Source organism: Trichomonascus vanleenenianus (assembly GCF_965637985.1).
Source record: "Trichomonascus vanleenenianus strain CLIB 3782 genome assembly, contig: TRVA0_016S, whole genome shotgun sequence".
NCBI lineage: Eukaryota > Fungi > Ascomycota > Dipodascomycetes > Dipodascales > Trichomonascaceae > Blastobotrys > Blastobotrys vanleenenianus.
The window spans coordinates 44,917-64,889 of NW_027481871.1; the positions used below are offsets into that span (position 1 = coordinate 44,917).

Here is a 19,973-nt window from a genome sequence, read left to right on the forward strand (position 1 = left end):
ATGTCCGAGATACTCGATTGTCCTCTCTACCTAGAGGACAGCAGCATGATGGCCTCTAGCCAACCGTCTCTACCCTCTCAGGGGTATCTCGTAGCGTACGACGACTACTCGCTACCGCTCGACTACCCCGTCGAGTACTATGGCGACATTGTTCCAAGCAGTTGTAGCGCTGGATCTGAGTACACTACGGCTGCTGCTGGTTCGTCGAGCTCGCTCGTCAGCGCGACGCCATTGTCCTCTTTCGCATCTCCTTCTACTTGCACTTCGCCTTCGACTCCACCGGTGCCGTCTTCGACGCCTCAGCTTTATTCAGTGCCCCCGTCGTGCGAACCTCCTCAATTTGCATCTTCCTCCACGCCTCCTCCGCCCCTGGCAGTCGTATATGGCCAATCGCCTCCTCTTCCTCCTCCCCCTCATCATCATCAGCAGCAGCAGCACCCGCTCCTGACTTCAATTCCTCCTCCATACGCCCACGATTACTTCTCCATCTCGGCTTCCATGCTGCCCACTGTACCATCGTCAGCTCCGGCCGACATCACGACCTTTTCGGCGAAGCTGGCTCCGCCAATTGACCTCGTGAGTGAGCGGAAGTCGGCTAATGCGACCCCCAAGTCGCGGCGAAAGACGAGCCGCAAGAACGGCTCCTCTGCGCCACCAGGGCCAATTCCAGCCACCACTCCAACTCTGGTTCGTCGGGACGAGCAGGGTGTCGAGTGGATTGCATTTGAGTACTCCAAAGAGCGCGTTAAGACGAGCTACTGCATTCGATGCGACATCGAGACAGTCGACCAGGCTCAGCTGCCCGCCGAGTTCAAGGCCGACAACTGCATCTATCCGCGAGCCTGTGTACCGCCGGACCAGTACACGGGCAATCGCCAGAAATACGAGACGGAATGCAACACTATTGGGTGGTGCCTGGCGTACCTCAACCCAAAGCTGCGCAACCAACGTGGATTAATCCAGCGGGCTGTTGACTCATGGCGCAACACCAATGCCGACCCTTCGTACCGGTCGCGCCGTGTGCGACGTATGTCCAAGAAGAGCTCGGTATCCAGTCTTACGGTGCCTAAGCGGTCCAAGTCTGTGGCGGACCTGAGCTGCCCGCCACCTGTTCCTTACTACCACGCCGCCAAGCGGACGCCTTCATACCCTACGCCAATTCCGCCGGTGCCATCGATACCGGTCGAATTCGAGTCGTACACGACGACCTTCAACAACCCGTTTGCGCCGGGTCAGACATGTACTTACAACAGCCCGCATTCGCCGATGTCGCCCAAGGGTTCTTCGAGCCGCAAGAGCTCTCTGGCAGTGCCCAGGAGGCGCTCGTCTCACCAATTGGCAGCGACCAACTACCATCCGTATCGTTAACGTACCATTTTACGTAAAACAGCTGACTCTGTCCAATTGCCAAGCGCCCCTTGAGCTTATTATTTATCACTGTATTCTCGTCCATGCGAAATTAATACACACGCTAACACTTTTATTACCATACAAACCAGTCAATGTCAATCATTATACACAACTATTAATTATACAGATCAACCACCACCAATCACTATATTACCATTATCATATCAATCACTACACACAACCATTCATTATACAAACCAGTCACTGTCAATCATTATACAGAGGATAGTAACTGTGAGATTCAATATTATACACAACTATTCATTATACAGAGCAGCCACTACCAATCACTATATTACCATCATTATATCAATCACTGTACACAACCATTCATTCTACACATTTATCGCTAAATACTACCAACCACTATACCTTTCATTATACACACCAATCACTATAACCCAACCTTTCATAATGCACATCAATCACTATACATAACCAATCACTACACACATACATAGCCAATCACTATACATAACCAATACATTATACATAACCAGTCACATACACAACCAATCACATAGCGAACCTCTGGGTAAAATGGAACTGATAAACGCCCAGTTACTGACTACATTTGTAGAATTACTCATATTACTACTGGAGTCATTGCTGCAGATACTCTGCTGCACCGATCTTTCAATTGGCGGCCAGCTACCATCCGTATTGTTAAGGGCTGCTCTTCCGAATTGGTTTATCACTAATCAATTAATAGCCTTGGGCATTCTCTCTTCACCGTAAAAACAATGCGACTATCTTCTAAACAACTACAGTATGCTCCACTGCTAGTATCAATGGTCCCTCCTAACTCCCCCCCTGGGACTCCGCTAGGCGGAGGGATTTGACGGGGGTTTGGGGGCAGAGCCCCCAACTACGGGAGCTCGAGGGCTGGCCCTCGAATACGCACTTACTAGTGAAGTACAAAGCCCGGCTATCTCTGCGGCAATTCATAAAGTACGGTTCCTGTACCTGGTGTAGCTGTAGGTACTGTGCCGCCCCGATCCTATGCTTGTGCATGGGGGATCTTCAACTTCGGCACGGGCCTGTGGAGAATTGTTGGTTAATACTAATGACTGTTGCATACATTGTGGGAATTGATAATGTTCACATGAATCCAATCTATCTGTAGTTCTGGAGCTGGTTCATCATTCAAAGATTGCGTATGGTCTCAGCGATCGCCCGGACGGCTACCGTCGGGAATACAAGTGGGGAGGCCAGAAATACGGTAGAGGCACGTTGCTGATTGATACCGCGTAGACGCAGGCAAAGTTCGTCAAGACCAGGACGCATGCATGGCAGAGACACGAACCAAAGCAGACGCATGCAGCTGTACCGATTCGTCACGTCGCCTCATCCATTGTCAATGTGGGCTACGTACGCAGGCCGCCGACTGCCTCTCTGCTGCACGCAACCTAAAGCTACCCGACTCCTCATCCGCACCATCTCATTAACAAAAGAAAGAGCCACATATACCTGCAGCTTCCGTTTTCGCTCGGATAGATAGCGAATCAATAAGCCGCTATACGTATGTAGTGGGTAAGGTGCAGGTCTCCGATCAGGGGCAGGTCATAGCACTAAATAGCGGTAGATACCATTGGAAAGGTACAATACTTTTACATATGTATTTTGGTACAACGTATAACAGTTATTGATGCCCTTATCTTTTTCAAGGGGTAAAGTGTTTAAGGTTCAACTCAGGAGTCTCTAACTATTATTAGCAGTGAATCTTGATCGAGTCTTTGAGCCATGAGGGGGCTGCTTATTATAGATCTTTAGTACCTATACACACAGTACGTACAAGTAGGTAGTTCGTATAAACACTGGTCTTACAACTGCACAGGTTGACTCGTGGGTGACACGCGACGTCACTCGCCATTCGCTAGATTCAATTGACGCTGTCTGGCACGCCCATGTCTCGGGCTTTAACATCTGTCCGAACTGCTATTTATTAATTCGCTATACCCAACGCGTGGTATGTATGGTATGCTTAGGCGTGATATTACATTCGCAAAGACTGGGGGTTCGGTTAACCCAGCGCTCTTTGAACTTTTCAGAAAGGTTGGTATAGCAATCGGTATATCTTTCCCCACAATTCACCGAGAGTTAAGCGTCATCAATGCCGCATATGCATCATCTAGACTATCGTCTTTTTTTCCCCTAAGATCATGTGCACTATCTTTTACAACGCACAAGATTGAACAATTTTGAAGATCAAACGCCAGCATCCTTCTTCCACGTAACTACTACGCGTACTACTACAGTACTACCATTATTACGTACTAGATATTGCGCTTGTACCGCCAGTACTGCTGGGTGCCAACGTAATATGATACTCATATTTACGCGTAAATGCGTAGACATGAGTCCTGTAGAATATACGACTCATATCTACGCGCACATGCGTATACTTGAGTCCTGCAGATAGACGACAGGGCCCCGGCGCCCTTGACGCCATCGGCGGCAGAACAAAGCAGGAACCGTCTTTGCCTCTCTTCGTTGCCATTGAAACGACATTTCGCCAGTGTCGTTTTTGGAATGCGGCAATGGCGCAGCCCGCTTGTGTCTAATGGAGATAAAACGTATAGCCGGTATAGCAAGTACATACAGTAGGTAGTACGACATCCCAAGGAATGGGCGCCGCACCCGCCTTAAACATCAGACGCCCTACCCACCCATCTCCTTCTTGCTCTCCCAATCTCATTAACATTTCTGCACATTCCATTAATTACCAGTAGTCTCGTTGTGTCCCTTCATCATATAGAGTTAGAAAGCAATTTGGAAGGTGAGGTTCGTTTCTACCCCCCCTTTAGTATCTGGAGTGTATTTCTTCCTACACACCCATAAATCGCAATAGTATTTAGAACAAGGAGGGATAATTGATATGCTTCAGCGAAGAAGATCCCAGAGGTCCTACTCGCTTACTACAGCGTATACCGGCGTACAAACCCCTCCACCCAACGCCATCTCGGTGAACCCGGCTGCTCGAGCCGCTGCCGCGTCAGTGGGGGACTCGCGAAGCAACTCGATGAGTTCCAACCTGTCGAGCGCCGCAGCGGCAGCCGCACTCAAACGCCACAATTCGCTTACTCAAGAGTCAATGGCCGCTATGGAGGCCGCGTCAGCCCAAGCCGCAGCCCTCAAGCGCCGCAACAGCGCCTCGGGGCGCTCGCACTCAATGCTCTCGTCGAGCGCGCCACCGCCAGCCCTTGTCGTGTCTCCACCCACGAGTGGCGGGGGCGCGCAATTGAGACGCTCGGCGTCAACGAGTAGCACCCAAAGACCCCCGCCGACAAGGACGTCCGTGCTGCGCACGAGGAACCCCGACCGGTCCGAGTCGCTGACGACGACCACAGTGCGGCGACTTGGGTCCTTTGAGCTCACCTCGACCAGGGTTATTAATCTACCCTCGCCCAAACCGCCCCAGCCACTATGGGGCCGGGCACCACCAAGCCCCCAAACTTCAACTAGTAGTTCGCTCAGAAAGCCGCACTACGCATCGTCGCTGCTAAGCTTTGAATCGGATCTCGAGCCCGTGACTGAAGAGGACGGAATTGACCAGCGTCTGAGCCCGGTGCAGCTCAAGTTCAGCGAATCCCCGGCGGCGTTTGTCAAACACCGCCCGCCGCCCCGCTCTCTGTCCCCAATTAAACCGGCTTTGAAAGACTCGTCGCGGACCGCCTCAATTGCCTCGGGGTCCTCCAATTACGACGAGTCGCCGAAGAGGACCGCGAGAGTCTCCTTTTCGGAATTCCAGGACGTTTCGGACGCTCCGGACAAGGCGCCGAAGCAGGTGCCAATGCCAGTGTCAGAGGGTGCTACCGCGAAACTGAGGTACCAGCGCCAGCAAATTGGCATTGCCAATGCGGCGAAAATGGCGTTTGAGTCCCAGACTGTAACAGCGGCAGCCAATGCAAAGAAACGAAACTCTGCCCTGGCCAGCTCCTCTGCTGCGGCATTTGCTGCCTCTACATTGCACCGATCGAATTCCGCCGCCTCTCGAACCCGCGATTCTCAGCCCGCTTCAAGGAGTAAACAAAAGGAGAAGCAAAAGGAGCAGGAGGAGGAGGACAGTGATAACGACTCGGTGTACTCTGATGCGTTTGAAGAAATTAACGACCGATCAATAGACGATACCTTGGCTGCTGCGGCTGCTGCTGCTGCAGAACCCAAGTCAGTGCCAAAACCAAAACCAAAATCCAAGCCACAGAATGTCAAGCCTCTAAATGTAGCCCAGAAGCGCTCGACAGCTACCGCTACCAATGGTACAGTGGTTAAAACCCTCAGACAGACCAATGGCTCCGCTAGACGGCCGGTTCTTAAGGTTGAGTCTTCTCCACCACAGCCGCAGACGCAAGACCTGCCTTCACCACCCGTATCGCCCATTGACACCTACAATGGCATTGTAGAGGGCGTGGAAAACGGGTACTCGAAGAAGCAGAGCAAGGTCTTCCGCTTCAACGCGTTCAAGCCCAAGAAACACCGTGACAGCAACGACACGTCGGACGATGCGGATGCAGAGTCTATCGGCTCGGAGTCGTCGTGGAAACGCGAGCGTCAACAGAGACGGAAATCTTCTACAACAAACGGTGGTGGATTCACCGGATTTAGAAAGGTACCACTAGAGGAGTCCGCTGTTGATCCAACGAGTTCGGATAGCAATGGCCCAGCAGCGAGGGCTACTGAGAACGAAGAGCCGACGCCTCTGGTGGCGGATGGGCTTACCGCGGAGCAATTGGCGGCTATCATGTATAAACAGCAGGTGGAGTTGGACAAAGAGGCTGATCAGAGCCATGGGCGTTCATCATTTGAGCGTAACGATGTTAGTTCATCTCCTGCCCATTTCAAGTTCAGCTCCATGCGCTCACAAAATGGTGACGGTGGTGGTGATAATTATTCACAGCCAGTCGAACCAGTATCGCAGTACAAGTCGCGGTTCGAAGAAAGCGATAGTGATGATGACTATGCCCTTCCTCCGCTTCCTGAACACCGTGCGTTCTTGGAGAAGCCAAAACATGTCAATACTGGCAACACGAGCGCTGCCTCAAAGATTATGGAAGTGTTCTCTCCCAGCAAGGAAGCCAAGATTTTGATTCCACGGAAAAAGAACAGCGCGGCTAATCTAAAACCAGTTACTGAGGACGCGGTCGTGGACCCCTCAGCTCATAGTATGCCCACAACGTTGCGGAATAGTCACTTGCAATCAAGTCGCAACCCCGAGCCGCTTACCCTACGAACGGGAGGACTTGCTGATAACATTCCTCCGCGTCGAAAGAAAAAGTTCAACGGCCTGCGGAAGGTGTTTGGATTGGCCGATTAATTATTTATTTATCTAACTTTTTGTAATTTTCACGTATTTATTTTTAATAATCTTGACCTATTTATCAGTGTGATTTCTGTTTGCATGATGACTGGCGGTGATTTATTTTTATAAGTTATATTATCAGAATCTATTAGGGTGATCACAATTTCTCTTGAATCCTTATTATATCTTGTGAGGTGGTTATAATGGGGCTTTGACCTTCTGCAAGTAGTGTGGTATATAGTTGATCACACCCGCTACTGCTCTACTGTGTCGAAGACTCTAGACTTGTATAGTATCTTCTAACAGTATCTGTAAATGTGGCAAATGTCTTTCTAACTGCGTTTGTTCACAGGGTTGGTATATTCGATGATCTGAATTGAAATGATCAAAAGGTTACAAAACAAAACACTCCGAAATATTGCTTCATGCCATTGGAAGAAAAATGCTACGCTTATATTACTTCTGCCTCATAATGTAAAAATTGGGGGTAGCTTCAAGGGAAACAATTGCGAAAAACTTTTACGAATGTATCCAAAATGCTATCTTGAAGCGAACATTGAACTTCTTTAGAAGGGGCTCTACTTTGACTCTTCAGAATGACATTGAATACCTCAATCGAGATCCGGCTTCAGGAGACTTCGGAGGGTCAATGGGCTTCACTTTTCCCAGGGCTTCTCACTTCTGAACCCTTGATTTTTAAGACGGAGAGACGTACTATGCCTAAATTAGAAACACGATACGAGTGATGGAAGTCTCAATCTAACGCCAACCAAAATGGTATTGGCCCTACAAGGAAAAAAAAGCCAAGGCTCAGAAGCATTGATAGAACACAAAATCTTTCCGAGGACGTATACAGTAATAATAGTCTCATAAGAAGGCATATACTTTTCAATGATGCAGGTGCGCTTTCTCCTTTGAGTTTGCAGGTGGGGGAAGGGGTTGATAATGTCTATCATGGGCGAATATTGGGCGCCTTCAGAAGAGCCCCAGCTCTCGCCCTTCAGAATGAGACTGAAATATACCCGATCGAGATCTGGCTTCAGGAGGTCTGGCGGTTCAACGCTCTTCGGCTCGCCCGAGGTCTCAACCCACAGAACCCCCTGATCTCTCAGCAAAGCGACGGAAGAAATCCTTATGCACTGAATGAGATTTAATGCGACAGTGGTGCCGAGCCATACCCCGTGCCAACAGACGTTTATACTGGCCTAATCCACCGCCATGGCGCAATGCGAAAGCGAAGGAAAATTCGAAAGAACTAAGAGACAGCCAAGTCTTTCCGACAACACAGTAAGGAATCAGCGGCCTCAGAGTGGGAAGCCTTCTATGGAGCAGAGTTCTTTCTTACACGCCTAGCACGTGCTAGTGCCATCGACCTACTCCTGGAGGAACCCCCAAGCGGATACGTTACTTCCTTCGACACTTCCCTAGACCTCTCCTCAGCAAGCTTATTTAACACCGCACTGAGTGCGGGACTGTACTTTGCGATGATGAAGGTCCCGAACCCTCCCTTTTCACTCTACTGCAGCTGTGGTGAAGTCGACAATGTGTCCCACGCCCTCAAACACTGTCCCGATTATAAGGCAATCCGCTACATACTTCGATCAGTCTCCCCAGACTTAGATAGTAAAGTCCCTCTTAACATCAAGGAAGGATTCTGCGCGGTCACTAAGTTCTGCAGATGGGGAACCGCCTCTCGTGAATACCCACCTGTTCTTGGTCAAGATGAAAGGGCTTTCCCTCGTGCCATTAGCGTCTCGGCGCTTGAAATCATTCCTTCAGCTCATCCAATTCCTTGCCGTTGTGAGGGTTGGGCTGGGGTCTGCGCGTTTGCCTTTGATTTATCGCTATTGTCCTTCACATGATTGACAGTCTACCATGGTTGCTCATCCGCCTGTTGCTTTTCCCTTGCTCTTGCAACTAAAGCCTCTCCGACGCGTGCGTCAAAAGTTCGAATAGACAATTTCCAATTTCGGTTTCCTCCAAATATGGATTTGATACCTGACTCTTTGTATCGTCGGTGATTACTTTCCATAGTTGGCCTAGTTGATGGACCTCTCCGTTGACATCATCCAATACAAGGTACAACTTTCGTAGTACTTTAAAACTATAGTGTATGAACATATAGTTAGTAGTCGCCATCTGGAAATCAGCATCGGTAAAGTAATCTCGCATCTCCTCGATCTTGTTGATAAGGTCCTTCGCTGGGAGCCTACTGGCATCGGTGTCATGGATAAACTCAAGAATCTTCCTGGTTATGGTTGCCACACTCTCCTTCGTATCCTTAGTTGCGAATTCAATATCTTGTATAAGCAATCCGAATATTTCATCAGGGTAGATTTCACAGTCAACCTTTTGTAACGCTTGAGTGATAACCTCTGTGCCTCTTCTGAAGTACCAACAGTGGCAGTAAAGCTTTGCAAAGATCTGCTCCATAACTTCTACCTTAGCGTTCTTTTTTTTGAAACTGTCCAGAAGAGATTTACCAGGTTCACCGCCCTGATCGGTGAGCATCAAGATGCTGTCGACGCGTTGATAAAGTTCGTCGCCAGTTAGTGTTTCAGATGAGGATTCTTGTTCTTGGCTTGTCAATTTGTCGACCAATGCTTGGATGGACAGTTCGGTATCGTCGCTCGAGTCTTTCAGCATTTGATTAGATTGTGCTTTCAAGTGTTTCTCCAATAGGAAAATGCTGTCCGGTGCGAGGTTCAGGAAGAATTCGACAAATTTGTCATCTTTCAAAAAAGCCTTGACATTTCGCTCTACGATAAAAACAGTTTGTAGTTTTGCGATGATTTCCTTGAACCATTTGACCTTCGCTCCAGTTGGGCTGAGGGACGGGGTGAAGAGTTTGAAGTTGATTATCTCAGTGATCTGCCTCGACACAATTCGATTGTTCTCCAGCTTCTGGTAAAATTTGGGTTTGCTGAATGGTGCAGGGGTCTGACGAGACGCACCTGTGGGCATGCCGTCCAAATCGACTGACATGGTAGGGTTTTGACCGATTCAATGGTTACGTGTTCGTCGAGCTGTGTAAGACTCACTTCTCCTTCAGAGTCGCTGACCATAAACTGTCGAGAACTTCGGATTCCAAATCTGTTGGATCTGTTGGAGGCTAAATAGATCTATACGATAGATCCTATTATGGCTCCTGGGGGTGTGAATACCTTGAGTACAATTTTGGCAAGAACAACTGTTGGAAGTCAAAGGGACAATGTGCATCGACTTCACATGTCTCAGCTTGTCATGATGAGACAGACCCGGGACCCGGAGATACTGGAGTTACTACCACGACCTTAACCATTGGTAGGTTACAGGTTCAGCACTAGACTTCCCGGAATCATCCTATCCGATCATCCTCAGTCAATTGAGTGGCTCCTATAAAGAGTTTGTTATAATATGTTGAAATGTCTGCTTAGCGGACAAATATGTTGATGTACTATGTACTATGTACTATATAAGCCTAACTTGGTGACACAGTCGCAACGGGCTCGAAATACAGACGATTCATTCATTCATTCCTATAAAGAGTCACCACCCCCCATTCTCTTTTCCTTTCTTCACCGTTTCTATTCTGTAAACCTGTTGCAGTCTATCATTACTAGTCTGATCCATAACTCTACTAAAAACCTCGGACATCGTTGTACGCTCTGTCCCTGACTTACGTGTGTTATTACTCATACTACTTGATATTCCTGCGTACCTGTTCGCCCGTCCAACTTTGTACTGTTGTTCTTGCTAACATTTGTACTCAAGGTATTCACACCCCAACCCCCCAGGAGCCATAATAGGAATCTATTGTCTAGATCTATTTAGCCTCCAACAAGAGCGTATAACGTTGTTTAGGCGCATATAAGCACTTCAACTGAGAAATATCAAAATTTTTCAATGTCACGTGATTTTCACGTGATTTTTCAGATTTTTACCTTATAGTTGTCAGAAAAAAATTCTTTTCATGGTGACATTCCGATATAGTGTAACGGTTAGCACGGTCCGCTTTCACCGGGCAGTTCGGGGTTCGATTCCCCGTATCGGAGTTCAGCTACGACCATATCCAGGTGGCCACACCGTCTCTCGTTCGATCGGCAGCAGTTAAGCACCTGAGAGCTCGTCCAAGTACCGCGGTTGGAGACAACGCGGGAACAGCGAGTGTTGTAGCTTTTTGCCATGTATTTTCGTGCATTATCTATGAAACACTTGTGCATTATCCCGCAGATTTGTGCGGCTCGTGCGGCTTCAGCTGCACTAAAAGTCGAACGTTAGGCGTTCGAAGCATAGATTATTGGATTTCCATGACAGATCGATCAGTGCATTAATTTAAAATTATAATTAATTCATACGCATCCTTGCAGATATCCTGCATGCATGTGCATGTATGTGACAATTGTCCATATCTATGAGACTTGCATGAGTTAAATTAAATACACTGTAGTACAGTGTAAATGACAGTTCATGCATTTCTCAGCTCTAAAAAAATTCAGATGTGATGATGCATGTGCATACAGTAATTTCCAATTACACGCAATAATACGTATATAGATCATATCTGTATGTTTCAATATACATCCTAAATGCTGTTACATTTGTTAGCTACGTTTGTGGGGCACTCATTATCCTAGTTGCACGAAGTAACTCTACACTCATTTGATGTATCTCGGAATAGTGAGAGCAGTGATTGGACGTATTGACTGTTGGGTGTCAGAAAAGTAGACTCCTAGGAATGCGCTATCTCCTCGGAACGCATTAACTCCATCCCGAAGTCAATCGCTATTATAAAAGCGACGATTCCCTACTCTTTTCCTTTCCTTCTTCACTGTCTTTAATGTAGACACTTTTGGTACTCGTGTCTTTGTACTTTTGTATAAATTAGGCTCAGATATAATTTGTAATTGATATTTGACTTCCAACACCCAGGAACCATAATAGGAATCTATCGTCTAGATCTATTTAGCCTCCAACAGCAAAGTTGTACCCTAATCACTATGCTTTACATAAAGACCAGCTGTTTCGTATTCTTGTAGAGCCTGCAGGCCATCGTTTCCTTCCCCGCTCCGAGGTATTGTCCTATGTGGATGAATGGAGACTCTAATGAGCTTTCATAGACAGATAAGCCATGAGATACGGCCCTTATGCGGTCGAGCCTGGCGACAAAAAAGATCCTCATGCATTGCAAAACTCATATCAATCGCAAGGGGTTGTAACTGCTGAGAGTTTATTACCACGAAGTTCATTCTCAATGACTTCTAAATTTCCAATATTGACTTGACGCGGGATTGGACTACGAAGAAAGCATGTAAGAACTGGAAGAAGTTCCCCCAGCTTAACAAAAATACCGTCAGCCTTCTCTTTAGCTGCAGCTGAACTGGATGGCATTTATGACTTTGGGTACAACCGTCAAGTGTGACAACCCATCTTTCAAATCTAGTTTAATGTTCCATTCGGAGCTATTTGATTATGTGGCTAGATTTCCTGGACCGAATCTATGACATGGTGGTAAGGAGCGGGGAGTTGATTTTCATGGACTAGAATTGATTGTACTAATAAGCTTTAGATGATGGGAATAGGAATGCCATTTCTCGAGGCTGAAAGAGATACGCCTGCTGAACCTCAGATTGAGTGTATTGAGAAGTATCCCATCAACACGTTCCGTCTTGTTTGAACCAGAGGTAAGTAAAGCAATCAATACTGTCTTAACGCACTACTGACGAGACCATCTAACAACTTCAGCGAAAGAAGCGCCTTTGATCCAAACCCACCTCAAAGACAAATGTCAGGGTAGTTAACACAGGAAGAATATGGCAACTGACATTGGGACGACACTCTACAAGCTGTAAGAGCTTACTCGGGGTTTACCGAAGTAATTGAACAATTGAATCACGGAAAGGGGTGATTCAAATCCACTGGTCCGTCATCTATCAAGCATCAAGATAAGCCGCAACTCCCCCATTAGCGTCATAAAACCATTATTGTTGTGCAAGATACGGTCTACTAGAAGCAACCCAATGCCCAATGCTTTACAATTTCTTCCAATTATCAAAACATGAGCGCTTCCAAGTCGATTTGTTAGTCGTATCTACGTGTACGGGCTTAATGCAGCTAATGACCCGATATATCTTTATATACAGCTATTCATTACGCAACAGTTACATTTATGTATCATCCTTAATTGAAGAAAACACAGGCTGACCATCTCAGATGAAAAAAAAAAGATCAATACACTGCAAACTTTCGTAGTCTCGATACCGCGGGCGGTGATGGGGCTCGACGGCCGTCCGGTCATCGCAACGGAAAACTGATTTTCGCAATACCGTTATCCTAACGACAAGGAATAAGCATTTAAAGATGATAAGTGTCCACGATAGCGCGCATTTTATCGCTCAGAATAGCGACTATGTCAAAGTAAACGACGAAGGATGTAGAAAAGCAGCCGAGGAAATATATGCCGAGATGAAGGCGCAGAACTATTCAATGGCAACTTGGAGCGACCACCCGCTGAACCCTAAAGTCGAGGAGTGGAAAGACGACCGAGCGATAGTAGATTGGATATTCACTATAGATCTTTTAAACTTTTCATTTTGGTCTGATTTCGATGATAAGGATTCGGGGCGCCCGGAAAGTCAGCGGTACACCGTTGAGTATGAAGGTAAATACTATACGGGGTACTGGAGTCTTGTGGCTGCTGTTAATAAAGCATTGAAAAATGGCATACCAATCACCACCCCGAGTTTCTGGACGTCGTCACAGTTTACGCCTGAATTCCTGCGCAATAGGGTGTTCCATAGTGCTACCCTTGAAACAATTCCAATGTTGGAGCAGCGCTACCGGGTTATGGTTGAAGCAAGTACCAGTCTAAGCAAATTTGGGACCGATTCGTTTGCGGATTTCGTCACAGAGGCGAAGGGGTCTGCTATGCATCTTCTTTCAATTGTTGCGACGCGCATCAGCTCGTTCAACGATGTGAGTATTTACAAGACGCATCAAGTTAGCATTATGAAGCGAGCTCAGATTCTCATCTCGGATATTTGGGCCTGTTTTCAAGGTAAGAGCTACGGCGCTTTCCGTGACATTGACAAGCTTACAATGTTTGCCGATTACCGGGTTCCGCAGATTCTCAATTCGCTGCATTGCCTAACGTACTCGGAGGAACTTGTTGGCGAACTAAAGTCACACAGGCTCATCGAGCATGGAGACCCATGGGAGGTTGAATTGCGTGGATGCAGCATCTGGGCAGTTGAAGTGATCAAGCATTATATTATACAATCGCATCCAGAATCAGCGGGGGTCATCAATTCGGTCCTTCTCGATTTCTACCTGTGGGATACAGCCAAGCGAATCCAGCAGCAAAAAGGCGGGGATGGGGGCTCCATCCCATGCCATCGCACTAGGAGTATATACTATTAGATGCGTTAAACATGTGTTCTATCCGACCATGCTAGAATAGGGATTCACCGAGATAATTCACTGCATTCCCTTTTAGCTTTGATTCCCATTTTCCCCATCCATTTTTTTTTTATTTCTCTTTCTTCTCTTCTTGCTTCTTCTTCTCTTCTTGCTTCTTCTTCTCTTCTTGCTTCTTCTTCTCTTCTTGCTTATTTTTCTCTTCTTCCTCCTTCTTCTTCCTCTCTTCTTCCTCCTTCTTCTTCTTTTCTTCCTCTTCCTTCTTGTAGTCTGGTTCTAGTTGGTATTCCTTGGGGACTCGATTTCGAGAGTCGTAATACTGCTGCCAAAGGCGGTAAAACTCGTTATTATGCTTGGCAACACCAGCGAAATGCACAATCAAGTCACCATCAACATACTCCCAGTGCTCCCTGTGGTAACTATTTATGAGCCGCTGCGGGACCTGTCCGAAATGGTACAAAAACGGGCGGTGCCCCAGAGCCAAGTGTGTCATTGCACTCTGCTCGACCTGCCGGAACTTGGCATCTCGGAACTTTCGATCGTCCCACAGTTCGAGGAACATTTTCGTCCAGTCTGTACGTCGGAAGAACACGGAGCCCGTATTCCAGGCCATGTTGTCGTGTGTCAGCACGATGTCAATGTTTTTGATGTCAATCTCGTCCCGCTTGGGATAGTGCGTGACGAACTCGTAGTCGACATTCATAATGGGACGCCCGTAAGTGAGTCGTTCAGCAAGCACCTTGGGATGTAGCAGATGCGCGGCAAGATCGATCTTTTCGTTCATGATAAACGCATCGACATCGAGCCACCAGAACCATTCAGCATCCTTATACCTTTCGAAAGCCTCTCGAATGGCCGGAACCTTATTCCAATTGCCCTTGTCGCCTTCTACGCTATACTTACTGGAGTCGATGAATAAATGCTCATAACCGTGGTATTTGGCGTATTCGTCACGGTTCTTGAGCACTTGATCGAGCTGAGTCTTGTTGAAATGGTCGTCGCACGCTGAAATGATGACAATTTTCTTGCCCGAGGGCTCGAGCTTGCCATTTGTGTAGTCTTCCTCTGCGAACTTGTACGGCTTGAGAAGCTCGGTTTCGCGCCGCAATTCGTCTTCATGGTACTCTATAAGCAGGGTATTGTGGATTCTGTTCTTCTCTTCCTCTTTCTTTTTCTTTTCCTCCTCCTCCTTCTGCTTTCTCTCCTCCTCCTCCTTTTTCCTTCTCTCTTCTTCCTGCTTCTTCCTCCACTCCTCCTCGCTGGCTCCCTGCTGCTTGTGCAATTCTTTCATGACTTGTTCAAGCTGCTCTTTGTCCCTCTGCTGTTCCTGTAGGACTTTGTCCGTCTTGTCAATCTGTTCTTTGACGAGTTTATCGTGCTCGGTGAGGGCAACCTTGACCTCGCTCTGGATGTGGTCGGCCAAGTTTGCGTACACATCGGTTAAGTTATTATTCTTGGGCTGCTGGGATCTGATCAGCCACTGGGCCATTTCCAGCGAGTTCTCGTGTCCATACAGGTAGACGACTGAGGCGAAGAACATGAACGCAAACCCTAGCAGGGCCACTTGAACGAGACGAGGCCCTGTCAGCATCATGGCCATCATCAATTTTCGAGCTTGCTTAATTCCTTAATTCGATTGTTACTAGCCCAGGTTTTCACAATAGTTAAACCACAACGTGTGATCAATTTGTAGCGGAGAGTAATAGCAGTCAATTATACCTTTGAATATCGTGTGTGTTGATAACAATTAATGGGGCCACAATTGGGGGAATTTAGCAGTATAACAACGGATAGCTTTTATATCGAGCTCCACGTGCAACAACCGCTTGGCTTGGCAATATCTCCAATATACGCCGTACAGGTTACTGTACTGCTATCCGTAATACACTGTAGTACCACTAGCCCGGGAATATCAGAAATCTAGATCGCCTTTCTATCAACAGTTAGACCAAAGGGATAAAAACGCACGATCGGAGAAATTTAAAAGAATACAACAAAATGATAATCTCCAAGAAGCCAAAACAAAAAGAACTGGAAAAGGCAGGCGAGGCCTCGGGGGGTGCGCAAAGTCATCCACGGCATTGCGTGACGCAAGGAGCGTTCCTTGCGCTCAATTTGGTTTCTGTGCTGTCAGACTCGCTTCTAAAAAGGGCCCTCTGTTCCTGATTTTGTATCTCAGACCGCCTCCTGTCTGAATCATTATCTAATTCGGTGCAATTTTTAAATCTAAATAGCGAATGGTAATCAATTGCGCGGGAGAATGCATGTAAAATTGGACAGCAAAAAGTTCTTTCATCAATAGAATCCAGGACCAAATCGAACGACCCGGTTTATTTTGCAGAATAAACCCGACAAAGTCTTGGATCCATCCCTAGAAATGGCCAGAATGTACCTCATCTATCGAGTGCCACGTTAACGCAAACGCATGCAGTGAAAAAAAACTGATGCAGGCAGGCGATCTACTACAGTAGTGTACATATGGTAATGTGGTGCAAAGAGCTCCTTATTACTGATTACAGGGCATGAATTGCAGAGCGGACGCATTGCTATTTTTAATTTCCTATCAAGTTTCAGGCACAACACATGTAAGACGAAATGATGCAGAAATCCGAAACATTGTTAGCCGCATCAAGGTTTGCCCTTGCGCATGATCGGCAGACCCGATAAGAATTGGCTACCAGGGGCTACCGGACCATTCTCCGGGGCCGGTCCACTCACCCAATGAGCTGGCTATTGCCTAAACGTGGGCCGTCATCGCAGTAACTTGCACGCATACCGTCACATTGCGTGCTGTTATTACAACACGTCTCTACGGCATGCCCTAATAGGGGCTGTGTGCAGTTGTACAGCATGCTGCTTTGTCTGAGTGCTCTGCTCTTTGTTGGATCACGAAGTGGTGTGCGTGTTTTAATACAGCAACAGCCGCTGTTTCAAGGTGGTTGGGTCAGTGCGGCTACACGTAGTTGCTATTCAATATTAACACCGTGATCAGCAAGCTAAGCGGAACTGTCTACTACCGTGTAAAACCGGATTTAGGTATGCTGTACTAACGACTTTACGGGTAACTAACGAATTCCCGTTTTGTGTTGACTATGTAACGCTTGATTCGTTTCTTATGCTTCCGGGTAACGCATTATACCCATGATGCGTAATGTAACAATCGTGATTGGGTGCGTTAAGTGGGCAACACCAAAGGGGCCTAATAGCCATAATGCAGGGTAATAGATCACTATACAGTGCTACACTATAGTAGTACTAGTACTGTATTACGTAGTATTGCCTGGTGTTGTACAGTAATATAGGCGCACGAAGGCGGTAGGGAGTGATCAGGTCTCTTCGAGTTTCCGTAATACCAGCTCTATTACAGATCAAAGTATATCTTGGGGAGTCCGGCTACTCATAAATGCCAGTCGATAACGTACTGGCGATTCCAAGAAACCCTGGAAAGCCCTATGAAAATAATAGAGAAACTAAGTACCTAACTCCGACAACAATCAAATACGTGGTAGTCTTTAACCAATAGACCAGAATACGCGAGACAAACATACCAACAAGCGTAGCCGTAATACGAGTATCTTAAATCGCCAAAGGTTTAAAAATTATATGATTGAATAACCGTCTTCAGGACGCTGTTGAGACAGCTTTGTGGGTTGGGGCTAGACTCGATGTCGCAGCAGCAACTATGTAGGTTGCGTTGAATATTTTACAAAGACAGTCTGGTTAGCCATGAAAGCAGGGGGCCTTAACACAGGTAGAATATGTTACGTGCTGCTCACTGTAAATTCTAATGCGAAACACAGCTGGTATGCAGTGAAATGCGTTGCACGTTGATATTCAGGGGAGGGCGTTTGATTGATCTTCGGGCTCTCCCTATTACTTTACTAGATATCATCAATGACTCGTATATAAGCATTAACGTACCCGTAATCGATTCTTTCGGATACCTTGAGTTGTAATCTAGTGATGGTTATCTCACGATTCAGTTTCCATAGCACATTACTGGTACTATTCCCTTCATATAAAGTGTGCGATTGCGTCGAATGGCGCAATTGAAAAGGAAATTTCACACAACCCTCCACTGGGGCTCCACTTCGTGGAGATATGACGCCAATTTGGGTCCAGACGGGGGTTTGGGGGCAGAGCCCCCAACTACGGGAGCTCGAGGGCTGGCCCTCGAATACTAATGGGATGTGCAGAGATTCAAAGAAGAAACAATATAATTGTGGTAGTCGAAGCGAAATACTCTATGTTCGTTTCTATGCAGATGTTCTATGCAAAAAAAAGTTACTGGCCAAACATGGCGAGGTGGACAATAAGGTAGACGTTGAGGAGGGCAATGAAGAGCCAAATGGCAATGCCAAAGATGCGTACAATCCACCCGTTGGCCATGTTCACGGTGCGGAGGCCGCCTTCTTCGTCCGTCTCGTTCACCGTCACCGTCATGACCTTCTTGCAACAAGTGAGATAAATAAGCGGCGCCGTCAGGAAAGGCAGCAGGATGGACAGGGCCACCTGCGACGCATTGAGCGTCTGGGAGAGCCCCGTCTTGCCCACGGCGCCGACAACAGCGAGACAGGGGACTATGGCAATGAGCCGCGTCACCATGCGGCGGATCCACGGCTTGACAGTCCAATTGAGGTGACCCTCGCACACAATCTGGCCGGCAATGGTGCAAATGATACCGGCGCTCTGGCCCGAAAACAACAGTGCCAGCATGAAGATGGTACCCGCAACACCCGACAACAGCCTCGATAGCATGTCGTGGATCGAGTAAAGGTCTGCGTCTGTGGCGCCCGGTTCATTGTACATTGTCGCGCCAGCGACAATGAGAATGGCCGAGTTGACAAAGAGTGCCATGGTGCATAGCGACACAACGACTTCAGCAATCGAGTACCCCATAACGTACCTGATGGCGCCTATCGAGGGCCGGTACTTGTCGTTGGTCACGGCATCGTCCTCCTCGTCGCCCGATATGAGCCCCTGGTCAATATCGTAGTCCCTCAGCCGCGGGCGGACCAGCGCCGAGCCCAGGTAGAGTGAGTGAGGCATGACCGTCGCACCGAGAATGCCACACGATAGGTACATGCCGTCGCCCTGGAGGACGCTGTGTGATGGCAGGTACCCTTTGAGCACGTGCCCGACACTCTGCTTGGGGATTCTCGCCAATTCAACAGCGAAGCAAATGACAATGCCTAGCACGAGGAGACTGACACCATGCTCAAACGCCCGCACCGCCTTCATACCGCGTCCCGGGCGGTATGCTAGTAGCACGAGCATCACATCGACAACGGTGATAGCGACACCGGCAATGAGTGGGATACGCAGTAGAATGTTGAGCGCAATGGCCGTGCCAATGACTTCGGCGATGTCCGTTGCAATGATAGCGATCTCAGCCAGAATATAGAGGCATATCGTGATCCATTTAGGTAGGTTATTCTTGCATGCCACAGCCAGATCGTTTCCCGTGACGCACCCCAGCTTGATTGCCAGGCTCTGCAGGAACATGGCGATAATATTCGAGAGCAGAATGACAAACAGCAGCGAGAACTCCTGAGAGGCGCCTGCCGAAACGTCCGTAGAGTAGTTGCCCGGGTCCATATAGGCGATAGACACCATAATGCCCGGGCCAACGAACTTGCCATAGTTGTATGCAACATCCTTGGCCCGGATGACCCACGCCGGCCAGGGTACCAGGGCTATGCGCTGTCGACAATCCGCGATCCACTTGGGCCCTTCCCTGGCTCGTTTAATAGGCGCAGAAACGGCGATATTACGCACCGAAACGCGCCGCTGCGTCTTCTCCGTCACTTCATTCATGCTACTGGTGCTACTAGTCGTGGAGCTCTCGGCAGACGGCAGTAGTGTCGAG

At 47.8% G+C, this 19,973-nt stretch overlaps 6 protein-coding genes and 2 non-coding genes across 8 annotated transcripts; 5 read left to right on the plus strand and 3 right to left on the minus strand.

Moving 5' to 3' along the window:
* TRVA0_016S00430 (uncharacterized protein) lies at window positions 1-1,368 on the plus strand (the record flags this gene model as incomplete). Its single annotated transcript, XM_076684470.1, has 1 exon — window positions 1-1,368. The coding sequence occupies one exon, from the start codon at window positions 1-3 to the stop codon at window positions 1,366-1,368; it is 1,368 nt and encodes a 455-aa protein (XP_076541214.1).
* Window positions 1,369-4,288: 2,920 nt separating this feature from the next.
* On the plus strand, window positions 4,289-6,724 carry TRVA0_016S00452 (uncharacterized protein; the record flags this gene model as incomplete). Its single annotated transcript, XM_076684471.1, has 1 exon — window positions 4,289-6,724. The coding sequence occupies one exon, from the start codon at window positions 4,289-4,291 to the stop codon at window positions 6,722-6,724; it is 2,436 nt and encodes an 811-aa protein (XP_076541215.1).
* Window positions 6,725-8,626: 1,902 nt separating this feature from the next.
* Window positions 8,627-9,694, minus strand: TRVA0_016S00474 (uncharacterized protein; the record flags this gene model as incomplete). The annotated part of the gene is made up of 1 exon (XM_076684472.1): window positions 8,627-9,694. One exon carries the CDS (start codon window positions 9,692-9,694, stop codon window positions 8,627-8,629), a length of 1,068 nt encoding a protein of 355 aa, XP_076541216.1.
* Window positions 9,695-10,671: 977 nt separating this feature from the next.
* tRNA-Glu(TTC) lies at window positions 10,672-10,743 on the plus strand. Its single transcript has one exon. It is a non-coding gene; the product is annotated as a tRNA-Glu (tRNA).
* A 2-nt stretch (window positions 10,744-10,745) lies between these two features.
* Window positions 10,746-10,864, plus strand: TRVA0_016S00507. The gene has a single exon (XR_013062086.1). It is a non-coding gene; the product is annotated as a ribosomal RNA (ribosomal RNA).
* Window positions 10,865-13,048: 2,184 nt separating this feature from the next.
* Window positions 13,049-14,107, plus strand: TRVA0_016S00518 (queuosine 5'-phosphate N-glycosylase/hydrolase; the record flags this gene model as incomplete). Its single annotated transcript, XM_076684473.1, has 1 exon — window positions 13,049-14,107. One exon carries the CDS (start codon window positions 13,049-13,051, stop codon window positions 14,105-14,107), a length of 1,059 nt encoding a protein of 352 aa, XP_076541217.1.
* Window positions 14,108-14,216: 109 nt separating this feature from the next.
* TRVA0_016S00540 (uncharacterized protein) lies at window positions 14,217-15,707 on the minus strand (the record flags this gene model as incomplete). Its single annotated transcript, XM_076684474.1, has 1 exon — window positions 14,217-15,707. The coding sequence occupies one exon, from the start codon at window positions 15,705-15,707 to the stop codon at window positions 14,217-14,219; it is 1,491 nt and encodes a 496-aa protein (XP_076541218.1).
* Window positions 15,708-18,388: 2,681 nt separating this feature from the next.
* On the minus strand, window positions 18,389-19,921 carry SMF1 (NRAMP family metal ion transporter; the record flags this gene model as incomplete). Its single annotated transcript, XM_076684475.1, has 1 exon — window positions 18,389-19,921. One exon carries the CDS (start codon window positions 19,919-19,921, stop codon window positions 18,389-18,391), a length of 1,533 nt encoding a protein of 510 aa, XP_076541219.1.
* Window positions 19,922-19,973: the final 52 nt, after the last annotated feature.